We start from the raw sequence: 21,482 nt of genomic DNA on the forward strand, positions 1-21,482 counted from the left end.
GCAAGGATGAATCTACTAAACAAGAACTGAAAGACTGCTACAAAAAGTATGTACAAACTCTGATACCTGCCAAAGGAGGTGTTACTAAGTACTGGTTATGCAGGGCACCCACACTTTTGCTTCAGGCTTGTTTCCTTTTTTGTTATTATGAAGCTGTAAAAGATGCAAATAAAAAAATGCATAGAATTGACTTACTTAACCATTTACAGTGACAGATATTTTGACCAGTGGTGCCCAAACCTTTGACTGTAGATTAGTCACTTTAAAGGACTGAGTTCATGGGAAATATGTAATCTTTTTAAATACAAAAGTACTGGCTAACCCAAGCAATTCAAGGGAAATTTTCAATTAGTGTTAGTGCATTGTATGAGCTGAAATGTGTCACAAACATTAGGGTTAACCCAAAGTGAAGTTCCAAGAGAGTCTTGTTCCGTTTTTTAATCAAAGCACAGCACTGTTGTCAGTAAGTTTTGAGGAACTGGCTACTGTTGCAGCACGCATAAGAGCGGTTCGTAATGGGGCTTTCATAGACTTAATCTGTTTTGTGTTTCCAGTGAACATTAACTTTACACACAGTCTATACACAAATGTATGTCAGAATGTTTACATTGCACAGTGTGGGTGCGTTACCGGCATCTGATATAATAATAAAATAATACAATTAAAACATTCAGTTTTTGGTGAATTAATCTTTAATCTTTATCACAATCTTTGTCATTTTATTTACTTTCATGCTAAACTAACATTGCTATTTCAAAGGTCACCAGAGGTCAAACTACATTATTGTGAATTATCTCCCTGAATCTTTTCTCATCATATGGAACATGTTTATGTGAATTATTAAACCTTCAGCTTTATATATTTAGGAATACTTATACACTGACATGTACACATGGGAGTGCTGGGTGATTTATCATCCACACCAGTACACCAATATCAGAGGTAGGGAAAACTTAGGAGTATGTGCGTTTTTGAGTAGTGTTTCACAATTCATTTCCAGGAGAAAATATTTATTTTGCTTGCTCTCTATTTTCTTGGTAGTTTATTCACTTGAGCATACTTAAATGTAGACAGCTCTATACCATTACACAAGTTATTTATACCTCCAAGTTATCTTAATTGTGATTTTAAAACTGTACTCATACTTAAACTCAAGTATTGCACTTTTTGCACCCTTGACCAGTATTAGTAGTGGTACCCAAGTACCCAACTTCCTTACATGCAATTCCAGTTGAAATGGCTCAGATTTCCCTCATTTTCCCATGTAATTGTACATGTGCTAAGCTACCGTTGGGCAAGTATTTAGAAGTGGGGTTTGGTAAAACAAATACTGTGATTGGTTATGACATTGTGGAAAATTCAGCTTTTAACAGAGTAATGGCACATGCTGCCAAAAATAGAGGAGTAGACAGAAACGGGCCTATATAAGTACTCTGAGGTTCCGGAGTGTAGGTGGAAGTATAAAATAATGGAAACACCTCAATAAACTAGAAATACTTCATATAAGTGCTTAAAACAAAACAAATCAGGTTTATTGTCATACCACATTAAACAAGTGAAAACCTTAGTCCCTCACGATGGCAAAAACACAAATATATACCACAAAATACAGATACAAATACAGAATATATATATATATATATATATATATATATATATATATATATATATATATAATCTTACACTATACATACACTATACATCATCTATACACAAACTATAAATACACTATACCCATTATACATACTCTATACACAAACTATACATTCACTATACCCATTATACATACTCTATACACAAACTATACATTCACTATACACACTATACATATCCTATACATACAAAGTCCTGCAGAGGGTGGTGTGCACAGCCCAGCAAATCATTGGGTTTCAGCTTCCAAATCTTCCAGTTTTTACACCAGCTGCTGTCTGAGGAAGTCAATGTGGCAAAGAGGTGCTGTTGTGACTTCTTGCAGCCTGTGTGGTGTGTTCTGTCCATGTTCTTCCCATGTGAACAGCAAGGAACTTGAAGCTACTGACCCTCTCCACAGTGGTCCTATTGATGGAGATAGGGGGACATTTGGAGAGAGGTTATTTTTTCCAGCACCAGTGTGACAGAAAGCTAACCTCCTCTCTTTAGGCAGCCTTGTCGTTTGAGATCAAGCCATCAGTGAATGACATTGGAGATGCGTCTGGCTGTGCAGTCGTAGGTGTACAGGGAGTACAGGAGTAGGCTAAGCACACAGCCCTAGGGGTCTCTGTTGTTGAGGGTCAGTGAGGAGAAAGTGATGCTACCCATCCCTACCACCTGCTGTCTGCCCATCAAGTTCAGGATCCAGCTGCACAGAGAGCTGTTCAGACCCAGATATCGCTTGATGTCGAGCCTTGGGGGAATTATAGTGTTGAGTGCTGAACTGTAGTCCACAAACAGCATTCTCTTCTTTTCCAGGTTGAAGAGGGCAGTATGCAGAGTTAGGGCAATGGCATCATCAGTAGATCTGTTCCCCCTGAATGCAAAATTCCAATGGGTCCAGGGTGACAGGTAGTGAGCAGCACAGCACTTGCTTATGACAGGGATTAGAGCAACCAGGAGCCAGTCATTTCAGCAGGTAATGACTTTGGTAAAAGTCTTTGAAACAGGGACAATGGTGGAGTGAGAGAGCGAGAGAGGTGTCCGCAAAGACTCCAGCTAACTGATCGGCACATGCTTTATGCGCTCTTCCGGGTATACCGCCTGGGGCAGCTGATTTGCGGGTGCAGGAATGTGCTTAAGTGCAGTAAAGATTGTCTCTGTCAGGCAAAAAGCTCATATATCCAAAATGTCAATTTCACAGGAGAACAAAAAAAACCTTCTTAATTTTCAATATAAGCCAATATAAAAACATTTTGTACCATTTCTATTCCTCTAGTTATTGCATGACAGTGACAATTTACCAACTTAACTAAGTTTACTGCAATAAATGTCATTTGCTGGACGCTGTTAAGAACATAAAAAAGAATAATGTAAAGACATTTGTGGAAATATGGTTTAAGTCAGGTTATATTCAGTACCAAGCCTCCCTTTGGTGTGATCTTAGGAGAGGAAGAATTTCATCAACAAAAAAGGCTATGTTAGGTTAAGACATTCATGTAAAAAATGAGTAGCTGTGTTCAGCATGTGTGCGTTCATTCATTTTATTAATTTCACAGATATTGTGACATATTTGGAAAATACTGTGATATTTAAGTGTGACCATACCACCAGGCTTGACGTAGGTCTATAATTCCCTCACACCCTGACACACAAACTCCCTGACACACACACACACACAAAATGGAGAAGTTACAAGCTTTCGGATTCATTTCCTCTTGACCATTGTGTAAATGTGAATGGCTGTGGTGGATGTGTCTGGCTATGGAATGTGACATTGTTGAGCGGATTTTTTAGCTGCAGTCAGTACATAGAGTTAAAGTATTGCATTTGCAGCTTCAGCGATGTCTGTTTGTCCTCAACCTTATATCAACTTTATCAACATCTGCTTTAGAATATGAGTGTAAAGTTCACTGCCCAGTGGACTGATACTTCTAATGCTATGTTTAATCGTGTGAGTGCCTGTGTGTGTGTGCATGTGTGTGTGTGTGTGTGTGTGTGTGTGTGTGTGTGTGTGTGTGTGTGTGTGCATGGTCTCTGTGATCTCGTGTTTTCCCAACAGTGCATTGCAGGGTATTTTTTTATGGCACCACAGGAAGTCCGTTACATCTGTTCACACACACACACACACTGTCTCTGTTGCACAACAGGCCAGAGGAGCTCCATCCTCACTGTAACTGTCTTTAGTCCAGCTCATCTATCAGCACAGAAAACAACACCTTCCTGATAGTTCTGTACACCACACGGCAATGCACTCACTCTTATCTCATCAGAGAACCTTCAGACATGATAGGCAGCCTTACACTTCAGTACAATCTAAAAGCTTTTATTTTAAATTGTCCTTTTAATAATAATACAAAAACAAAATTATATGACAAAAACTGGATAATAAAAGGATAAAGGGGGAAACACATAAAGAAGGAGAAGAAGGCACACTTCACAGCTTCATCCATAGATTCCACCGCATTGGGAAGCTTTAAAAAATGCAGGTTTATTCAAATTGAAGCTGATGCTTAATAAATAAGAAAGAAAGAAAGAAAAAACTAAACCCAGTACAATAATGATAAAAGTATCCTATAATACCCAACACACTGTCCCTCAGGCCTTAGGATACAGTATCCTAATCATTTACATGAGCTTACTTTAACTGCAGATCAGATTCTCTAAAAACAATTGACAGTTGGATGTCTTAGTTTTTATCTCTGTAGACAAACTTCCTGCCAGGCCAGAGCCTGTGGACCAACTGTAACCACACACGGCACTCCCACACTGCACACAGCATCAGGTACAGGGGTCTACCATCCCCCCAACACCTCCAAAAACACAATACTCTTAAGCTAAACATAAACTCATAAAAATGATCAGAAAGGTTCCTAAATGGGTCTTGTATGGGACACGTATGAAGTTGTCACACCTCTGTCTACAATTAGAGTTTTTGAATTTATTCACTGAAAGGTTGCTTAGGAAACCAAAAGCAGCTCTAAAATGGTATCACTAAAAAAATTCAGTATTTTTTTTTTTTAGTTTTAAAGTTGTACAGACAAGCTTTGTTGTAAACAGTCAACACATAACCAGGCACACTTTTTATGAACACTTTGCGAAGTGAGGACCATGCTTGGTGTGGGCTGAGGCAAGAAACTTGGGATGTTCTGGGCAGCTTCAGCTGATAACACTTGAAGCCATTAATTGGAAGAGAAGGAGGAGCTGGGGTGGTTGGCTGAAAATGTTTGTCATGAGAAGGTGAGGGAAGAGCAGCGTTTTATAAGGTGTGTATAAAAATAACAGAGAGGAGGAGTTTGGGCGTAGCCCTTCTCCAAAACTGTAGTTATTTCACAATTCCATTAAGATTTATTAACACAAAAAGAATACATAATAAAACCAATGTCAAAATTATGAATCACACTGTCCATTCTTTATGGATACTGGTACTGTTTAACTGTCCTGACATTAGGAAAGCTCCATTTGACTTTGGTTCCACCCTCTGGTTGCAGAAGGCACTGCACATCTGAATGGATTTAAAAGATGATTATTTTACCTGTGGTTCTGATTATTTCAATTATTATATAAATTATAATGAAAATATAGAATTATATGATTATTATATCAATGGAAATTGAATGTTTGGAAGCAGTTGCACAACAGGCTATAGACATAACACCCAGTGCCAAGTGTGAGGTATAAAGTCTTTGTTTTTTTGTAAATCAGACGTGTAAAAGAAGGTTAAAGAAGGTCAAAGAACCTCCACATACTTTTGTGACCAGACATTTACATATACTCAGTAAGGACATGGTATGTCATGGCAATATCGAGCTTTTAATCATATCTTAGAATTGATCTTTTTCTGGGGTAAAATGAGTGACATCATACATCTTTAATGGAATTTGGTGCCCAAATTATACTGATTTTTATAACCTGTTAGTGATCATGATTGACTACAGCTGGTAGTTTCTTCTCTGTGCCCACTCAAAAAGGGTTTCTTTGACAGCACTCAGATTGACCAATACACATTACAGTGGGAAAGTCATAGATCCTCAGTGCAGATCTGAGAAGGATGATCAAAAATTTGAGTCTGCAATGTCTTAGAGCCAAATGAAAATTAGTGGGAGGTTGCCAAAGTTTGAAACATTGAGGTATGTTTGGAGGAGTAAAGGTGAGGTATTTAACCCCAAGAACAATGTGTGAACTGTTAAACATGGTGGTGGTAGCAAAGCTGGCACAAAGCACACAGTGGCACAAAGCACACAGTGGCTGGAATAGTGAAGGAGAATTTTTCAGCATTACCTCAAACCATCAGTCAGATGGTTGAAATTTGGAAACAACTGGGTGCTCCAACAGGACACGGACCCCAAACATATATCAAACGTGGAATTGACAAAGCAGGCTTTACATTTTTACATTAAGTTTTTGGAATGGTCTTCCCAAAGTCCTGACCTTAACTCTATCAAATATGTGCGGACTGTGCTTAAAAGTTGGGTCCGTGCTCAGAAATCAAACTATTTAATTGAACTGAACCAATTCTTGCTTGCTGATGGCTGCCAACAGAGTCTAGTCATGATGCAAATTACATTTATTTAAATATTAGCTGTATGTGCTGTATGTATATATCTTTTTACCCTGTATGCATTTTAATTTCAGACCTCCCTCCCACCAATTAAAAAAGTGTGTACACAAAACTCTTTATTTTTTGTTGTACATTAATTAAAAAAAATCACTGAAAGACCAATATTTGAATGGAAGCTGATGTGAAATAAGAGTTTTTTTTATTGCATTTTTATTGGTCTATTTATCCAGAATTGTTTGCAGAGCAGCTACATTGCTCAAACCTATTGATAGAAACATTGTGTGGAGGTTCTTCATAACAACATATGTGCCAACCATGAATCTTTAGGGAACCAGAAAATGTTTTTTTCTGTGGGACCTCCACAGATGTTTCTTTTGAGAACTCTTTTTAAAATTGAGACGTGAGAGAGTGTGAAGGACCTCTTTTTGAGAGTTTTGAGAACGATGACTGATAATGTGTTCTTCATGGTTCTTTAGGGAACCAAAAGTGTTGATCCTGTGGACTGCAGGTGTGGGTTCAAGCAGCTACTGAGGCTGAAGGCTTAGGTCTGAAAGCTGCCTGTTCACCACCACCACCACCACCACCAGCAGCAGCAGCAGCCCGGACGAATCGTAAGCGCTTTCATCAGCAGTCTCCACTCTCGGCATTGGCTCTCGCCCCGTGCTCACTCCAAACAGCGAGTAGCACGGACGGGAAAGAGGGAGGGGTAGGGGGATAATAAAATAATAAATAAATAAACAAACCTCCCCCATCCTGTCTGTGCAGGGCTAGCAGCTAGAGCAGCGCGCGGGGCTTTGTTATTAGCGTACATGGCGAGTTTGAGATGATATGAGCTCCCTGCATGGCTGCATTACTGGCGAGGAAGAAGAAGGAAGAGGAGGATGATGATGATGTGATTGCAGCAGCAGCAGCAGCCGCGGAGCGCGAGAGCTGAGCAGACGGCCGAGCCGTCGCGCATCTGTCCACGCTCGCGGGTCGAGGAGGAAAACGAGGAAGAGGAGGAGGAGGAGAAGAGGGTGAAGGAAGATGGCTACCATGAGGCTGCTGACGGCGTCCGGTCTGTTTTTGGCCTTCTGCTCGCTCGCGCTGCTGGCCGTAGCCATCGGCACGGACTACTGGTACGAGACGGACGCGCGTAGACACCGCGAGCGCTGCAAGAAGTACGCCAGCAAGAGGACAGACCCCGGATACATCTACATTTCCAACCAGAACCTACCTCTGCGCATGCTGCCGAGGGGGGGCGGCGGCGGCGAAGGGGGCATCGCGGTGTCCAGCGGCCAACGCGCTCTTCTCCGGGCCAAACGGGACTTCCTGCCCCCTGCCTCGGCCGTGGAGTCCCGCTGCAGCCGGAGGTACAACTCCACCGCCACGGGGCTGTGGAGGAAGTGCCACAGAGAGGGCTTCGACCAGGATAACGAGGACCTCATCTTTAAAGGTGAGATTTGCCGGGACAGTAAGCTCCCACCACCACGGTGCAGGCCCCAGCTCGGCTTTGGGAGGCTAGTCAAAGCCTCAAATAACAACATCTAGGCAATTCAGTGTGTTGGCAGCACAGTCCCGCTGATTTAGTGTGTTGTGTGCAGACTTCTGACCTTAGTAGAAAGCAGACAGTTCATTAGATGCACCTGTGATTTGATTAAACAGCTGTGCAGTGACATATGAACGTAACATGTGAACGTAAAGGTGAGGGTCTCGCTAATTGTGGAGAGTGTGGCGCTGTCCAAGGTGCTGATCAGTTCTCTCACAAGTGGCTTAGAAGATTAGACAGCATGCTAAAGTAGACTGATCCACTGTGAAATAGGAATGAGGTGAAACAGTTCATAGAGCTTACTCTTTATGAAAACACTTGATAAAGAAAATAAAATTTTAACGGTTTAAAGAAGTAAATATAAAGGTTCTTTACCAATGTTAACGTTCTTTACACTACCATCTCCTTTACAAAAATGGTTCTTCTATTGAACCTGTCGAAGAACTATTTGTAACACCTTTATTTTTAAGGTGTTAAGCTGCTACCTTAAGGACACTAAAAGAAACAGCTGAGGAGAGTTCAGAGTATTAAGGCAACATGATGGATGAAGATTGGTGTCTCCACATATGTCAACAGTGGCGTTTGTTGTTATCTGTTAAGCACTTTAGGTTTGTATGGTCATCCATCATTAGGCTGACAGTAGAACATTACACTGTTTTAAAAGATGGCATTACAATAGCAGCACTGGGCAGATAGGGCTCTAATCCAGAGTGATTTACAGCATTGTACAGAGTTAAAGTAATACAGCATTAGGAGTCTTTCCCAGGGAGGCTTATTGGTGTAGCATGATATGCTTGCTAGGAGGACAAGTCAGCTTGGTGGAGGGCAGAGATGTCACCCACCATGCTATGCAAACCTCAATCTGAACACAAGAAGGTTAAAGCTACTATTGCATGATCAGACTTTATCTGTTTTTTTGCATGGTACAATTAAGTTATACCTCAGCAACTGTTTGCAAGCCTGAGCAGAGCCATATTAAGTCATTTTGAAATCCTGGACTAATTGTTTCCTTGGGCCTCTACCACATCCCTGGCAACCCATACACATTCATCTCCAACAAGAAATGTTGGAACAGTTTCCAGGGGACTAATGAACAAAACTAATGAACACAGACTTGAATCAATATAACACAACCTATATTAATTGTCACTAAATATTATTTTTCAAGAAGTCTGAGGTTAGGTGAAATGAACAAAGGCTAATGTTGACTAAATATAGCTAGTCATGAGTGTTATTATGTGCAAGTGAGAAAGAATCACTTTCACTGGCTCCAACAATGTGGGACAATATTGTTTATATTAGCTAATGCATTATTAATATAGTTCACCACACAGGCATAATGGAAATAGAGGCAAAGCTAGTTTTCTATGTGTGTCTGATTGTCTGAATGGCTGCCTTTCTATGTTAATTACTAACTGGGTCATCAGATCACACAAGGTGGCTATGAAATTCATGAACACATGTTAGACCTACTGTATGCAGACATATTTGATTTCACTCCCATAGTGGTGACAGGTTTATGTGTCTTAGCAAACTATAGGCTTTCCATATACTTGTTTAGAATTGGAGACACAACGTTTGTCATCTTCCAGTTTTGTTTACTATTATTGTTTTCACAATTAATCCTGAGGGCCCCCCTGGTGGCCAGGGCCCTGGGCTGTAATCCCTAAAGTCAACTTAGGTTATTATGACCCTGATTCTAATTCAGTTCATAACAGTTTAGGTGGCTCATTTGTGAAGTGCTCTTGTCTAGCTTGTGGAGTTCTGGGTGTAGTCACCTAATTATGAAAAGCCTTTTTGTTTCCTGAGCAGTACCTGGAAATTACAGTTACAGTCTAAAATACCCTTAAAGGTATGCAGTTTTAATATGTGATTTTTCTGGCACTGGGATATTTATACCTCAGATCTCAAGATCATAAGTTTAAACCCTCAAATCCAGGAAGAAAGCAGAAGATCAAAGAAAGTAGAATTACCCCCCACTTTTCAATATTCCAGTGTCTTTGACTTATCCCTGTACTGTGGAATAGTGAATTAGTTAATATGTCCTGAAAGAGTTATCTAATGTGAATGTAGACCCATTTGGGGCAAATGACTTTTTTTAATATCATTTTTAATATGTTAATGAAAGGATTTGACATGATATCAAAATAGGATTCAAGGACATCCTTGATCCTAAAAATCACTTTTCTCTCTGTAATCATCACAGCCAGCTGTGTAGTTCTGAACCACTTGGTAGGGCATGCATTAAACATCAATTCTGCATCTGTATGTGCACCCACACTTCAGGTCTTTTTTCAGTGTTCAATGTTACGAATGCATTCAGTTACTTTAAGTTACTCATATTGCTGACACAGGTGTGCAAATGCACACACACAGCTGGATTAGTCCATGTAGAGAAGTACTATCAATAGAATAGGACTCACTGGAGCAGATAAACATGAATCTATTGGCACCATGACCCCCCTCCCCCCCACCCCCCCAAGCATTGAGCTGTGGAGCAGTGGAACTAGGTTCTCTGGAATGGTGGTTGGTGCTCCAATCAATACTTTTATGATGAGCTGGGAAGTTGGGGGTGAGGTGGGTGGTGATCATCCAACATTCTGACCTCCCTAACACTCTTGTTACTGAATGTAATCAAATCTTTACAGTAGTCCTCCAAGCACTCTAGTAGAAAGCATTCCCTGCACAGTATAGGCAGTTACTGAAGCAAAAGCAAGATACATGTTTTTTAATACCCCTGATTTAAAAAGAAACCATGAATGAACAGGTGTCCCAATATTTGTGTCTATATTGTGTATAAAATGCATAGTACACTGGAACAGGGACGAAGTTGAGTTGACGTTGAGTCTGTTTTTTGTCCACAGGTTTGCTTCAGCGCTGCACTCCAGTGAAATATTATTACTCCTCGTCTAATATTCCACGCAATCTCCCAGTCAACATCACGAAAACAATACGGCAAGACGAGTGGCATGCTCTGCGTAAGTTATCTGGGCATAGGCAGATAATGCTGTGGCATAAATCAGCAGAACAGCTGACTGAGGAGAGGCATGCTCACTCCTCAAGTCAACCACATCCATTCACCACGCTCATCCCTCCTAGCTGATTTCATGCCTGCCAGAGCACAGACAATTGAGGAGTCTAAAAATAGGGCTGTAGAATTGGAGGAAACGGCATTTCTCCCTCTGAGAAAGGACAGGGCTGATCTGATACAAGCAACAGAGAGTACATGCTTATTTTAATAAGTCTTACTTCTCTGCTGTTCCATTGTAAGCTTGTCTCTTATTGACCTATCTATTCTGCATTTACCTATGGGTCCTTTCATTACAACCGTTACTATGTTGACAAACTTTACAGAACTTTGGCAAAAATCTCATTGAGCCTAATAAATGTGTACTGTACAAATGTTTAGTTGTAATCAAATCATTGGTTTGTACGTTTCAGAAGCACTTTGACAGTGTAGGACAGTGTTGTCCAACCTCCTGTCCAGCTCTCCAGGAAAGCAACCTTCTGGCAGGTTTTAACTTCAACCCAAATCTAATACATCTCATTTAGTCAGTCAAGGACTTCTGATGCCAACTAACTTACTGGTTGGATCGGCTTGTGTTCGATCAGATGGTTAAGACTGGATCCAGAGACGGTAGCTCTCCAGAAGCAGGGTTGGATATCAGTGGTTTTGGTGGAAAGGTGGAGGTGGTAGGGCAGACTAGACAGATTGGAAATGACACTTAAACTCATGCTAAAATTAACTGACAAAAAATCATGTATCCCAAAGCACTAAAAAATCAGATTTTCATGTTGCATGAGGAGGACTCAAATGAACAGAAAAGCTAAAACTGGAGGTATTTGGCAATTTTATATCATGAGGAGAGCCTTTTTCTTCCTCAATAACAGTAATGAGAATAATGCAAGTGTATTAGTATTTATGGTAGTTGAATCAAGAGCTATAATCTATTTAATCTCACTAATTGATCAAGCTAAATGCTATGCTGAGAAAAGCTAACTTTGATAGCTTGCTAACGGTACCTGCAATGTGTCCTGCAATAGACATCAAGCTGAAATGCGTGCAAACCCAATAGCAAACCCAATAACCCATAAGTAACCCAGATAAAGTTTAGCTTATCTTAACTCTGCACCACCACTGCCCTCCATACCGATGTGTGTCAGTTTTCCTGTTTTACTGGATGGAGAACTGCTTAAAACAGTCAGTTGGTTTAACATTGAGCAGTGCTTACAAATAGAGACTAGAGTGTTCACTGTCCTACAGAATGCACCATACAGAAGGAAATCACAGTCATGTCTAAAAGCTAACGAAAGCTGTCTACTGAAACAGTAATAGCATGGGCAGCAAGGCAGCAAAGCATCGAGGCAGCTACTTTCAGTTTCAAACCCAGCCATACAACAGTACACTCATAAAATTATTAATAATTATCCAAATAATTATCTAAATGAAGGACACATGAGTGCATAAAAGGCTACATATAATCTGAAGTTAATAACAAATGTTTGTCTATTTATTTGTTTACAAAACTGAGTTGTTTCTACATTTCTGTAAAGCATGTCTATCATAGCAATGGTTGCCATGAAAGAACTTGTGTGATATGTGTATATATGTAGAACATACACACTTTCATCTTGTGCATATGTTTACTCTGTTTCCCTTCAGTAGTAACAACATTTACCTTTTCTAGTCTTAATAACAAGTGATCTGAAGGCCTTACGACTGCTCTCCTGTCACTGTGTCACTGTAGATTTGCAGAGGATGACTGCAGGGTTCATAGGAATGGCAGTGTCCATCATCCTGTTCGGCTGGATCATTGGCGTGCTGGGCTGCTGTAAGCACAACGAGCTGATGCAGTATGTAGCTGGCCTGCTCTTTCTAATGGGAGGTGAGTGCTGTTTACATTGATCCAGTGCTTCACTAGGTGGCAGCACAGTACAAAGGGGAAAACATGAACACACAAGAGAGAGTCAACCTATGACTGGTCAATAGACCAATATCATATGACATATGTTTTACAATATAACACACTTTACCAATGACAGGCTATCATGACTAGTCTTGTAAACATTAATTAGTTTTTTTTCTCAAAAAGGGAATAGAAATCAAAAATAACAGCTGAGATGGCATATAGAGAGGACAGGCAGCTACTCGAAGTAAGCTCAGAACATATCTCAGCCACTCTAACTGCACAGGTTATGTAATAACATCAATAATAACTTTTAGATATGATTGAATGATTAAGAGTCCGTGATTAGGAATGCTGCCGCAGCGGCACAAATATCAAATAGGTTTCTATGAGTAATAAAATAGACCAAATGTTCCATCTTTCACTTAAAAATACATTATTGGTTCTTGATTGTTGACGTGTATTTCTAGAAACTTAAAGAACTGTTACATTAGAGATTCAAAAAATCTCCTTTACAAAAGTGTTTTTTAAAGAACCTATACTGACTAATTCTTTAAGGAATCCTTTATCAAATTGTTCTGATCAGTATCAAGAGCCCCTTGAGCTTTAAGTATGGCTCTGCTTGACATGTCATCCCGTAACATCCACAGAAGGTATTTTTGCATTCTAGTCTATTCAAACTAGCTAAGGGTATTTTCTGAGTAAATAGTGAAGCACTTGTGGATAGGATTGTCTGCTAAATGTAAAAAGCTCCAAAGAACTCTTTTGTCCCTTAATTGTAGTTTAGGTTAAAACTAAATTAACCCTTTAAATTAGAAACATACAGTTGAAACCAGAAGTTTGCATACACTACATCAAAAGACACATATCCATGTTTTTCTCACTGTCTGACATGAATTTAGAATTAACGTTTCCAGTTTTAGGTCAGTTAGGATTACCAAAATCATTTCTATTTGCTAAATGCCAGAATAATGAGAGAGGGATTTTTTAAAGGCAATTTTTATTACTTTCTTCAGGGTCAAAAGTTTAAATACACTAAGATTACTATGTCTTTAAGCAATTTGGGACAGCTCATATGATGTCATGTCTTCGGAAGCTTTTGATAGGTTTATTGGCAACATCTGAGTTATTAGAGACACCCAAATCAACCCAAGAACAACAGCAAAAGACCTTGTAAAGATGCTGGCTGAAGCTGGTAAAGAGTGTGTCATTATCCACAGTGAAACAATTACTGTATCAACATGAGCTGAAAGGCCACTCTGCCAGGAAGAAGTCATTATTCCTAAAGAAACAAAAAAACAAAGAGCTTAATGTTTTGGGACATGTTTGGCCATAATGACCATCGTTACATTTGGAGGAAAAAAGGGGAAGCTTGCAAGCCTGAGAACACCATCCCAACTGTGAAACATGGGGGTGGCAGCATCATGTTGTGGGTTTGTTTTGCTGCAGGAGGGACTGGTTCACTTCACAAAATAGATGGCATCATGAAGAAAAAAAATTATGTGGAAATACTGAAGCAACATCTCAAGACATTAGCCTGGAAGCTTGGGAGCAAATGGGTCTTCCAAATGGACAATGACCCAAAGCATACTGCCAAAGCTGAAAAGGCATGTGCGCGCAAGGCCTACAAAGATGGCTCAGTCACACAAGTTCTGTCAGGAGGAATGGGCCAAAATTCCTGCCAACTATTGTGAGAATCTTGTGGAAGGATATCCAAAACATTTGACCCAAGTCATACAGTTTAAGATAACAGTTAAACAGTTTAATGGTACCAAATACTAATGAAGTGTATTTAAACTTTTGACTCTGAAGTACATAATAAAAATTGCCTTAAAAAAATCCATTATTCTGGCATTTAGCAAATAGAAATAATTTTGGTAATCCCAATTGACCTAAAACAATAAAAGTTTATTCTGATTTCATGTGAGACAATGAGAAAACAATGCATATGTGTCTTTTTATATAGTGTATGTAAACTTCTGGTTCAACTGTATATGGGCCCACACTTCAGTTGTGGAGTTGTATATCAGGTTAATAAAACAGTCACTTAGTAATTTGAGCCATTTCTAGCAATATAAAATAAATTCTCAGAGAACAGGAAAAGCACTGGAGCCAGTCTGTGTAAACAATATCTAAAATGTAATGTTTACTTTTTCAACAATACAAACAAATATGTCTTAATAATTGAATGAATAATTAATGAATAATTATTAATATAATACACCAGACTAACTGAATTCATTTTAAAATGGATTTGTTTTGAATGTTTCCCCACTTCTCAAAATCTGTGCTGGCCACTTCTCAAAATGAGTACACGGTTGTCAGACCTAAAGCTGATTGTTTTAGCATTTATTTACAAAAAAGTTAATATTTAGTAATTTATCTTATTACAATGGAACAAATTACAGCCAGTCAGCAAATAAATGTCACAATAGGTGCCAGTATTCAGGCAAAAGGTTGTTTGCCTCCCCAAAACAAAAGAATGTGAAGCAATGCCCTAGCACCAAGCACAAGAAAAGTCATGGTAGTGAAAGTGTTAGGACCTGAAAAAACTGTCTAACAGTTGGGAAACAGAAGGGATTTTAAGCTAGAGGGTCGCTACAGCAACCAGAAACCCTGCCCTGTTTTTATTACGCCTGTTTCACTTGCTGTTATTTTCCCCTGTGGGGATGCCAGATTTGCATTTTTCTTGCACTACTGGGATAGTTTGAATATACAGTTGCAGGTGGAGATGTTGAATACGCAGGGTGTGTTGTGTCTGAGGTATTTTCTAAATGTACCGCGGCACGGTATGAAAGCAAAGCTTAAAAATATAAGTAAATATTGATTCTGGTGATGAATATCTGGTAAACTAAGAACAGATATGTGCATACAGTGACAGTAAGGGCTGATGGCACGTTGCTAATAGCCAGCTTAGGTTCATGTCCTGGCCACCCTAAAACTGGTCTTAAAATAATATGATTTATTTGATTTATTATCTGGAGAGATTATTAAACATAACACAGCTAAATAATTAAAATATTTAGCATTTTATTGTGCATTAAATGCATATTTTTGATATTCATATAATAATACTAATAATAAGAATAATTATTAAGCCATTATTTTTAAGACACTCATTCACTCGTTCATTTTATGACCTTTCTCATTTTTCCTCAGTATGATCTCTTATCTCTTGATTTGTTGTGGTAGTTCATGAGCTTTATTGAGGGGAACTAAAGTATATATATATATATATATATATATATAAGACAATATATATATACATATTTTATGCACACATTTGATGTTCCAAAAGATAACTTAATGCCATACAAGATACATTAAACATATACTTAAAGCAGCATTATGTGAAAATTGACATTTCTTCCCCTCCCTTAGAAGTGGGGAAGTCAGCTTTGCACCACCCCTTAAAAAGGACACGCTTAAAGTGTTGTGTGAATGATGACGGAAGGAGCTCTCGTTCCTCGCTATGAAGACATGTTTATGTTTACTTGCGGCACATATAAGAGCATGACGATATTGTCCTATCCACTAGGTGGTCCTGTGTGAAAAATACACAGGACTGTACAAAGAGGCAGAAGAAAACAAACACTCGCATTGGCTTTGCCACATTGTTCAGGATTTTCTGTGTGCATGGCACGCCAGCCAACAGACATGCATAGCTTTTGTCCAGGGCCATGTCTGGCTGTTTGATGATCCTTGGGATTTTGTGAGGCATCAAGTATAAACCAGGTTACATATTTGTAGACTTTTGAGAGATACAGAACCATCATCTGAAAGTGAAAGAAAGATTTTACAAGATTTGACCAATTTACGCTGTTATGAAGTTACCGCAAGTGTTTTCCTGCCCACTTCTCCAAAGCTCCATAGTGCAGTTAGCAGCATGTGAAGCCTGGAGTAACAATGTTCTACATAGTACATTTTAAAGCTGTTTTTTAAGGTCAAAATGCTACATAATGATGCTTTAATTCCTGCTCACACAAATCAATCATTGTTACTTGAATTGATACACCTTCCTCCCAAAACCTAGAATTTAACCCAAGTGAGAGCCCATGAACATTGGTAATTAGAAGCAGATGAGAGTTAGAGAATTAGGGTAATAAAATGACTAAAACTTTAGAACAGGAAAGACTAAATGAGCTTTTTGCAGACTCATATAGAGCGCCCTGTGATCTACTAACTTATATAAATGTTATTTATCTGCATGACGGTTATTGTTCTCAAATATTCATAGACATAGTTTCATGAGAGTGGTCATAGTTACTGAAACTATAGGGGGAATTCCATTAATGTTGGACCAAGGCTCTCCATACTTTGTTAGCCTCTTTTCACCCTGTTCTTCAATGATCAGCACCCCACAGTACCATCACAGAGCAGGTCTTATTTGGGTGGTGGGTCATTTTCAGCACTGCAGTGACACTGACATGCTGATGGTGTCAGTTCACAGCTTCCTCTATGAACAGATGTCTTCTATGAAAATATGTCCCACATTAGGCTAATTCACCCTATGTCTTAAATTAAGACTAAGTCTTATGCCTCTGTCTTCTGTTTTTGACCTATCAGGGACCTGCTGTATCATCTCTCTTTGCACATGCGTGGCTGGGATAAACTTCGAGTTGTCACGGTACCCTCGCTACCTGTATGGTCTGCCCGAGGACATCAGTCATGGCTATGGTTGGTCCATGTTCAGCGCCTGGGGCGGCCTGGGCCTCACGCTGCTGGCCGGCTTCCTTTGCACGCTGGCCCCCTCTCTCCACAGCCCGCAGACCACCACTGTACACAAACCTCGGCAGGAGAACGGCATGGTGTGACAGACTCAAGGGGATAACACGTACTGAACAAACACACATACAGACAATTACATTAACACACACACACACACACACACACACACACACACACACACACACATTTACATATCTGTACCACACACCCCACCAGACACACCTACATACATACTCATGTGCATGACAGACAGACTGGAGGATTTACACACACAGAAGCACATGAACCCACATAAACACACATAGACACACACACAAACAGGCAGAACACACACACACACACACTCCCTGCAGAGAGGAAGCAGGACCCTGTGTGCCCGATAAAATCATAACAGCCGACGGTTGGATTAACGGAGACAGAAAAAACAACGAGAGTGAAAATAAAAACAGGAAGGATACAGAGAAGCTGAACTCAGTGAGAGAGCTGCACAGCAACAGAGGAATTTACAGAAGAGCACAAAGAGACAGAATTCTGCTTTACTCCTGATGCCCGTCACAGGGCTTCTCTTTTATTCCAGATGTTTTTCTGTTCATATGGTGCTCTCTCTTTCTCTCTCTCTTTTGCTCTCTCTCCCTCTTCCTCCTTTTCTCTCTACATCTCTTTTGCTCTCTCCATATCTCTGTCTCTCTATTTCTCGCTACGGCTCTTTCTTTCTCTTTTTCTCTCTTGACTTCTTCCTTTGGGATCTCTCAATTTCTCACCTTCTCTCTCTCCTTTTCCATCTACATCTTTACTTTTCACCCTTTCTCTCTCTCTCTCTCATCCTCATATTCTCTCTCTCTTTTTCTCCCTTTCTGTCTCTCTACTCTACTCTTTCTCTATCTCTCTCAATCATTTGCCCCTTTCTCTCTATGTCTCTATGTCTCACCTTTCTCAGTTTCTCTCTCTAAACATCTCTTTTTCTCTCTCAAACTCTCTCTGCCTCTCATCCTCACTAAATATAATTATCTCTCTGTCCTTTTTTCTCACCTTTTCTCTACATTTCTATTTCTTACCATCTCTATATCTCTTTCTCTATTTTTATCACCTTCTCTCTCTGCATCTTTTTTTTATCTCTTTCTTGCTATTTCTCACTAATTCTCTCAGCATCTCTCTCTCGCTCTGTCTGTCTCTCTCTCTCTTTGCCCGTGTTCCAGTCTTTCAAAAGTGGATTTCAGTCTCATATGAGGACAGATTAATCTTTTAGTTGAATAAACTGTTGCGTGTTTCAGCATTGCCTGCTGCATAGACAAGAGGTAATGAAAAAAGATAAAAACGAAACAAATAAACAAACAAAAAAAAGAAAAGAAAAGAAAAGAAACACTATTTCAAGTGTCTTCCTGTACATGTTCTTTCATTTGTGGTTTTAGCAACGTTATGGCAAAGCAAAAGACCAGAGTAAGAGCACAATCCAGAGAGAGGGAAGCAGGCTGTGGAGATGATGCTTAATGAGTGATAAGTCAGTTTCTTCCTGATGCAACGTGTGACTACATACCTCTGACTTTAGAAAGGCTTGTAGCAGTGGACATCATACGGGACTGATAAAGCAGTATTGAGAGGCTTTGGGTGAAAGTGATTTGTTTTGACATGATTTATGATGACTTATCAATTTGTTTTCTAATAAAATAATCATAAATAATATCTGTGTGGTCACCGTTGAAAGTCGTTTTTTGTTTCGTCACTGCAGCAAACACACCTAAATGTAAAACTGTCTTCAGTTCAATTTGAAGAACAATGTGGGACAGAAGAGGGAAGGGAGATTAGCTGTGTAGTGACTAAACTGTTCATAACAATATGGTCACAATGAGGTCACAGTTAAGGGTGTTTTACTGCAGGCTCTCAAATGTTGGCCGTCAGTGCTTAGTGGTCAGCACTTTTGACTTTTTTGCTCATAAAAATTCCACTTTTGCTCTCAAGAGAGAGCCGCTGAAACATGGCACCTATTATTAAACTCCATTCTTTTGGCATCAACTTTACCACAGACACCAAGTCCAGAAAGAGCTTGTGGTCTGATGAGGGCAGCATTTACAATGAGCTCACTGCACTACATCTTATTGTACTCCCTTTAGTCCAAACACAATCAGAAAGGTATGTGGTAATTACAACAACTCACTAGAGGTATATAGATGCCTTACAACACATGACTTTACCACAAGCTCATTAAAGGTACAGTTTAATTAACACAATTTACCTCTTTTGTCCAAATAAAGCTAAAAGCCAAAAAGATGGATGAAACAGAGGCAAGCTAAAGCTCTTTTGAAAACATCACCTACAACTGTAGTAGCTACATTCTTGGAAAAGGGTAGTGGAAGTCTTTGGAAGCTATGCTTATATAAACACCATGAGAATCACCTTCCACATTAAATGAATGATTATGATTAGATGTCTTTTTTATTTTTTGATTTTCCTTTTACGCTCATAAAAAAAAAAAACAGATCACAACCATATAGCATAGCCTAGCCTAGTGTAGCTATAACAAGAAATTATTGTATGTATATATTTCCATGATCACAGTTTTAGCTACATTTGCCTCCCGTGGTGAACCGTGGCTATTAGAGCTAGGCCATAAATGTCAAAAACATATAAAGACCTATAATACAAGTAAAACACAAAGTAATGTTCATTTCTAAAGTTTAAGGTAGTTGGTCACAACCAATAAGAGTACTCACATGATTGGACTAATTAGTGTTTGGTGTTTTCAGATGTCAAGTCTTTTCCAATCAAAACTATAAAAGGAGAACATCCGTGTAATATATGCAGGGTGTACATTTTTAAAGGATGATGATTCTAATAAATAAAAGACATCATGTCAAATTAGCAGGAATGGGACCTTCTCTGACAGTGTAAAGGGCCCTAAGGGGTTTTCACTGATAGCCCTATAGCTTCTGTGCAAAACTAAGGAAGCAAACTTCACACACTAAATATGCCTTGGTTGACAAGTGGAAACCTGTATGCATTATATTAGAAAGATGTCCCTAGTACTACAGACCCACACAATGTCTTGCTTTTCCAGACTAAAAAGTAACATCCTTATTTTATCAAAAGAGCTGCCATATTAGCAATATCATTATTCTGATGTTTATTTTTGTCTGTAAATTTGTTTACTTGTTTGCTTGCTAATATTCATTGTCAAAGTTATTCTTTGATGTATAAACAGTAAGTATGTGACTTTAGTTGGAGAAAATGGTCAGATGTAATTTTACAACCCTGTTATTTTCCCTGATTTTCCTTTTACAGAGGGCTCATTAAAAAATAATAAAAAACAGGTTTTAAAAAAATGCTTTTATTGGCTCATTTAGGTCACCACAACAGATCGCAACCATATAACATAGCCTAGTGTAGCTGTAACGCAAAACTATTGTTTGTATATATTCCCAAGTCTTACCAGGTAGTGTTGCTGTCCTCTTGGTGCAGTGTGTGATTAGCTTGATGAAGATATTGTGGTATGCTGTCTTGGTGATATTTTAGCGTAGCACCCAGTCAGCTCTTCTTTCTTACATGGTCATTCTACTGTTAGCTTTCCCTTTTGGCCTGGATATATGTAAATTTAGGGGGCATGAATAAAATAATCCAAGACTATGTTAGGGGACAGTTTGGGATTTTGGAATTGGCCCATTTTGCAGTGCTGGTTTCTTTCGAATGAAGAGACAACAGAGTTTGAGGGTTATGGTAAGTCACTTCTCTCATTATGCAGCCAAGATAGATACCGTTTTCTACTCTAGGGCCCTTTAATGATTACCCTGGTGTGCAATAAAATCATCGTCTGGGACAATCTCCAAAAGTGTGATTTGTTATCCTGATTCCTCTGATGACTTTTTAGGGGGTTAATCATTTTAGCAAGACACATTAAAAGTGAAGAATATTCTTATGTCCCTGGACGTTTTGCCATTTTGGAGAACATCCCAGTAAAGTATTCACTCTTCAGGTTTTTCACAATAGCTTTGTGTGTCGCAACTCTCTCTGACACAACAGCAAAGCCACAGATTCCAGTCATTACATTTCCATCAACATGACCTGTTTTCTTGCACACAGTGTACTCTTTCCAACCAGAGGAAACCTCGTCCATACTTTTCCTCCTGTTCATACCCCA

The 21,482-nt window shown here is 39.3% G+C and overlaps 1 protein-coding gene across 1 annotated transcript; it reads left to right on the forward strand.

The window, feature by feature from the left end:
- The first annotated feature begins 6,795 nt into the window (after positions 1-6,795).
- Positions 6,796-19,033, forward strand: tmem276a (transmembrane protein 276a). The gene is made up of 4 exons (XM_072673671.1): positions 6,796-7,625; positions 10,583-10,696; positions 12,467-12,604; positions 17,192-19,033. The coding sequence occupies exons 1-4, from the start codon at positions 7,217-7,219 to the stop codon at positions 17,437-17,439; spliced, it is 909 nt and encodes a 302-aa protein (XP_072529772.1). The 5' UTR covers positions 6,796-7,216; the 3' UTR covers positions 17,440-19,033.
- Positions 19,034-21,482: the final 2,449 nt, after the last annotated feature.

Source organism: Salminus brasiliensis, chromosome 2 (assembly GCF_030463535.1).
Source record: "Salminus brasiliensis chromosome 2, fSalBra1.hap2, whole genome shotgun sequence".
Lineage (NCBI taxonomy): Eukaryota > Metazoa > Chordata > Actinopteri > Characiformes > Bryconidae > Salminus > Salminus brasiliensis.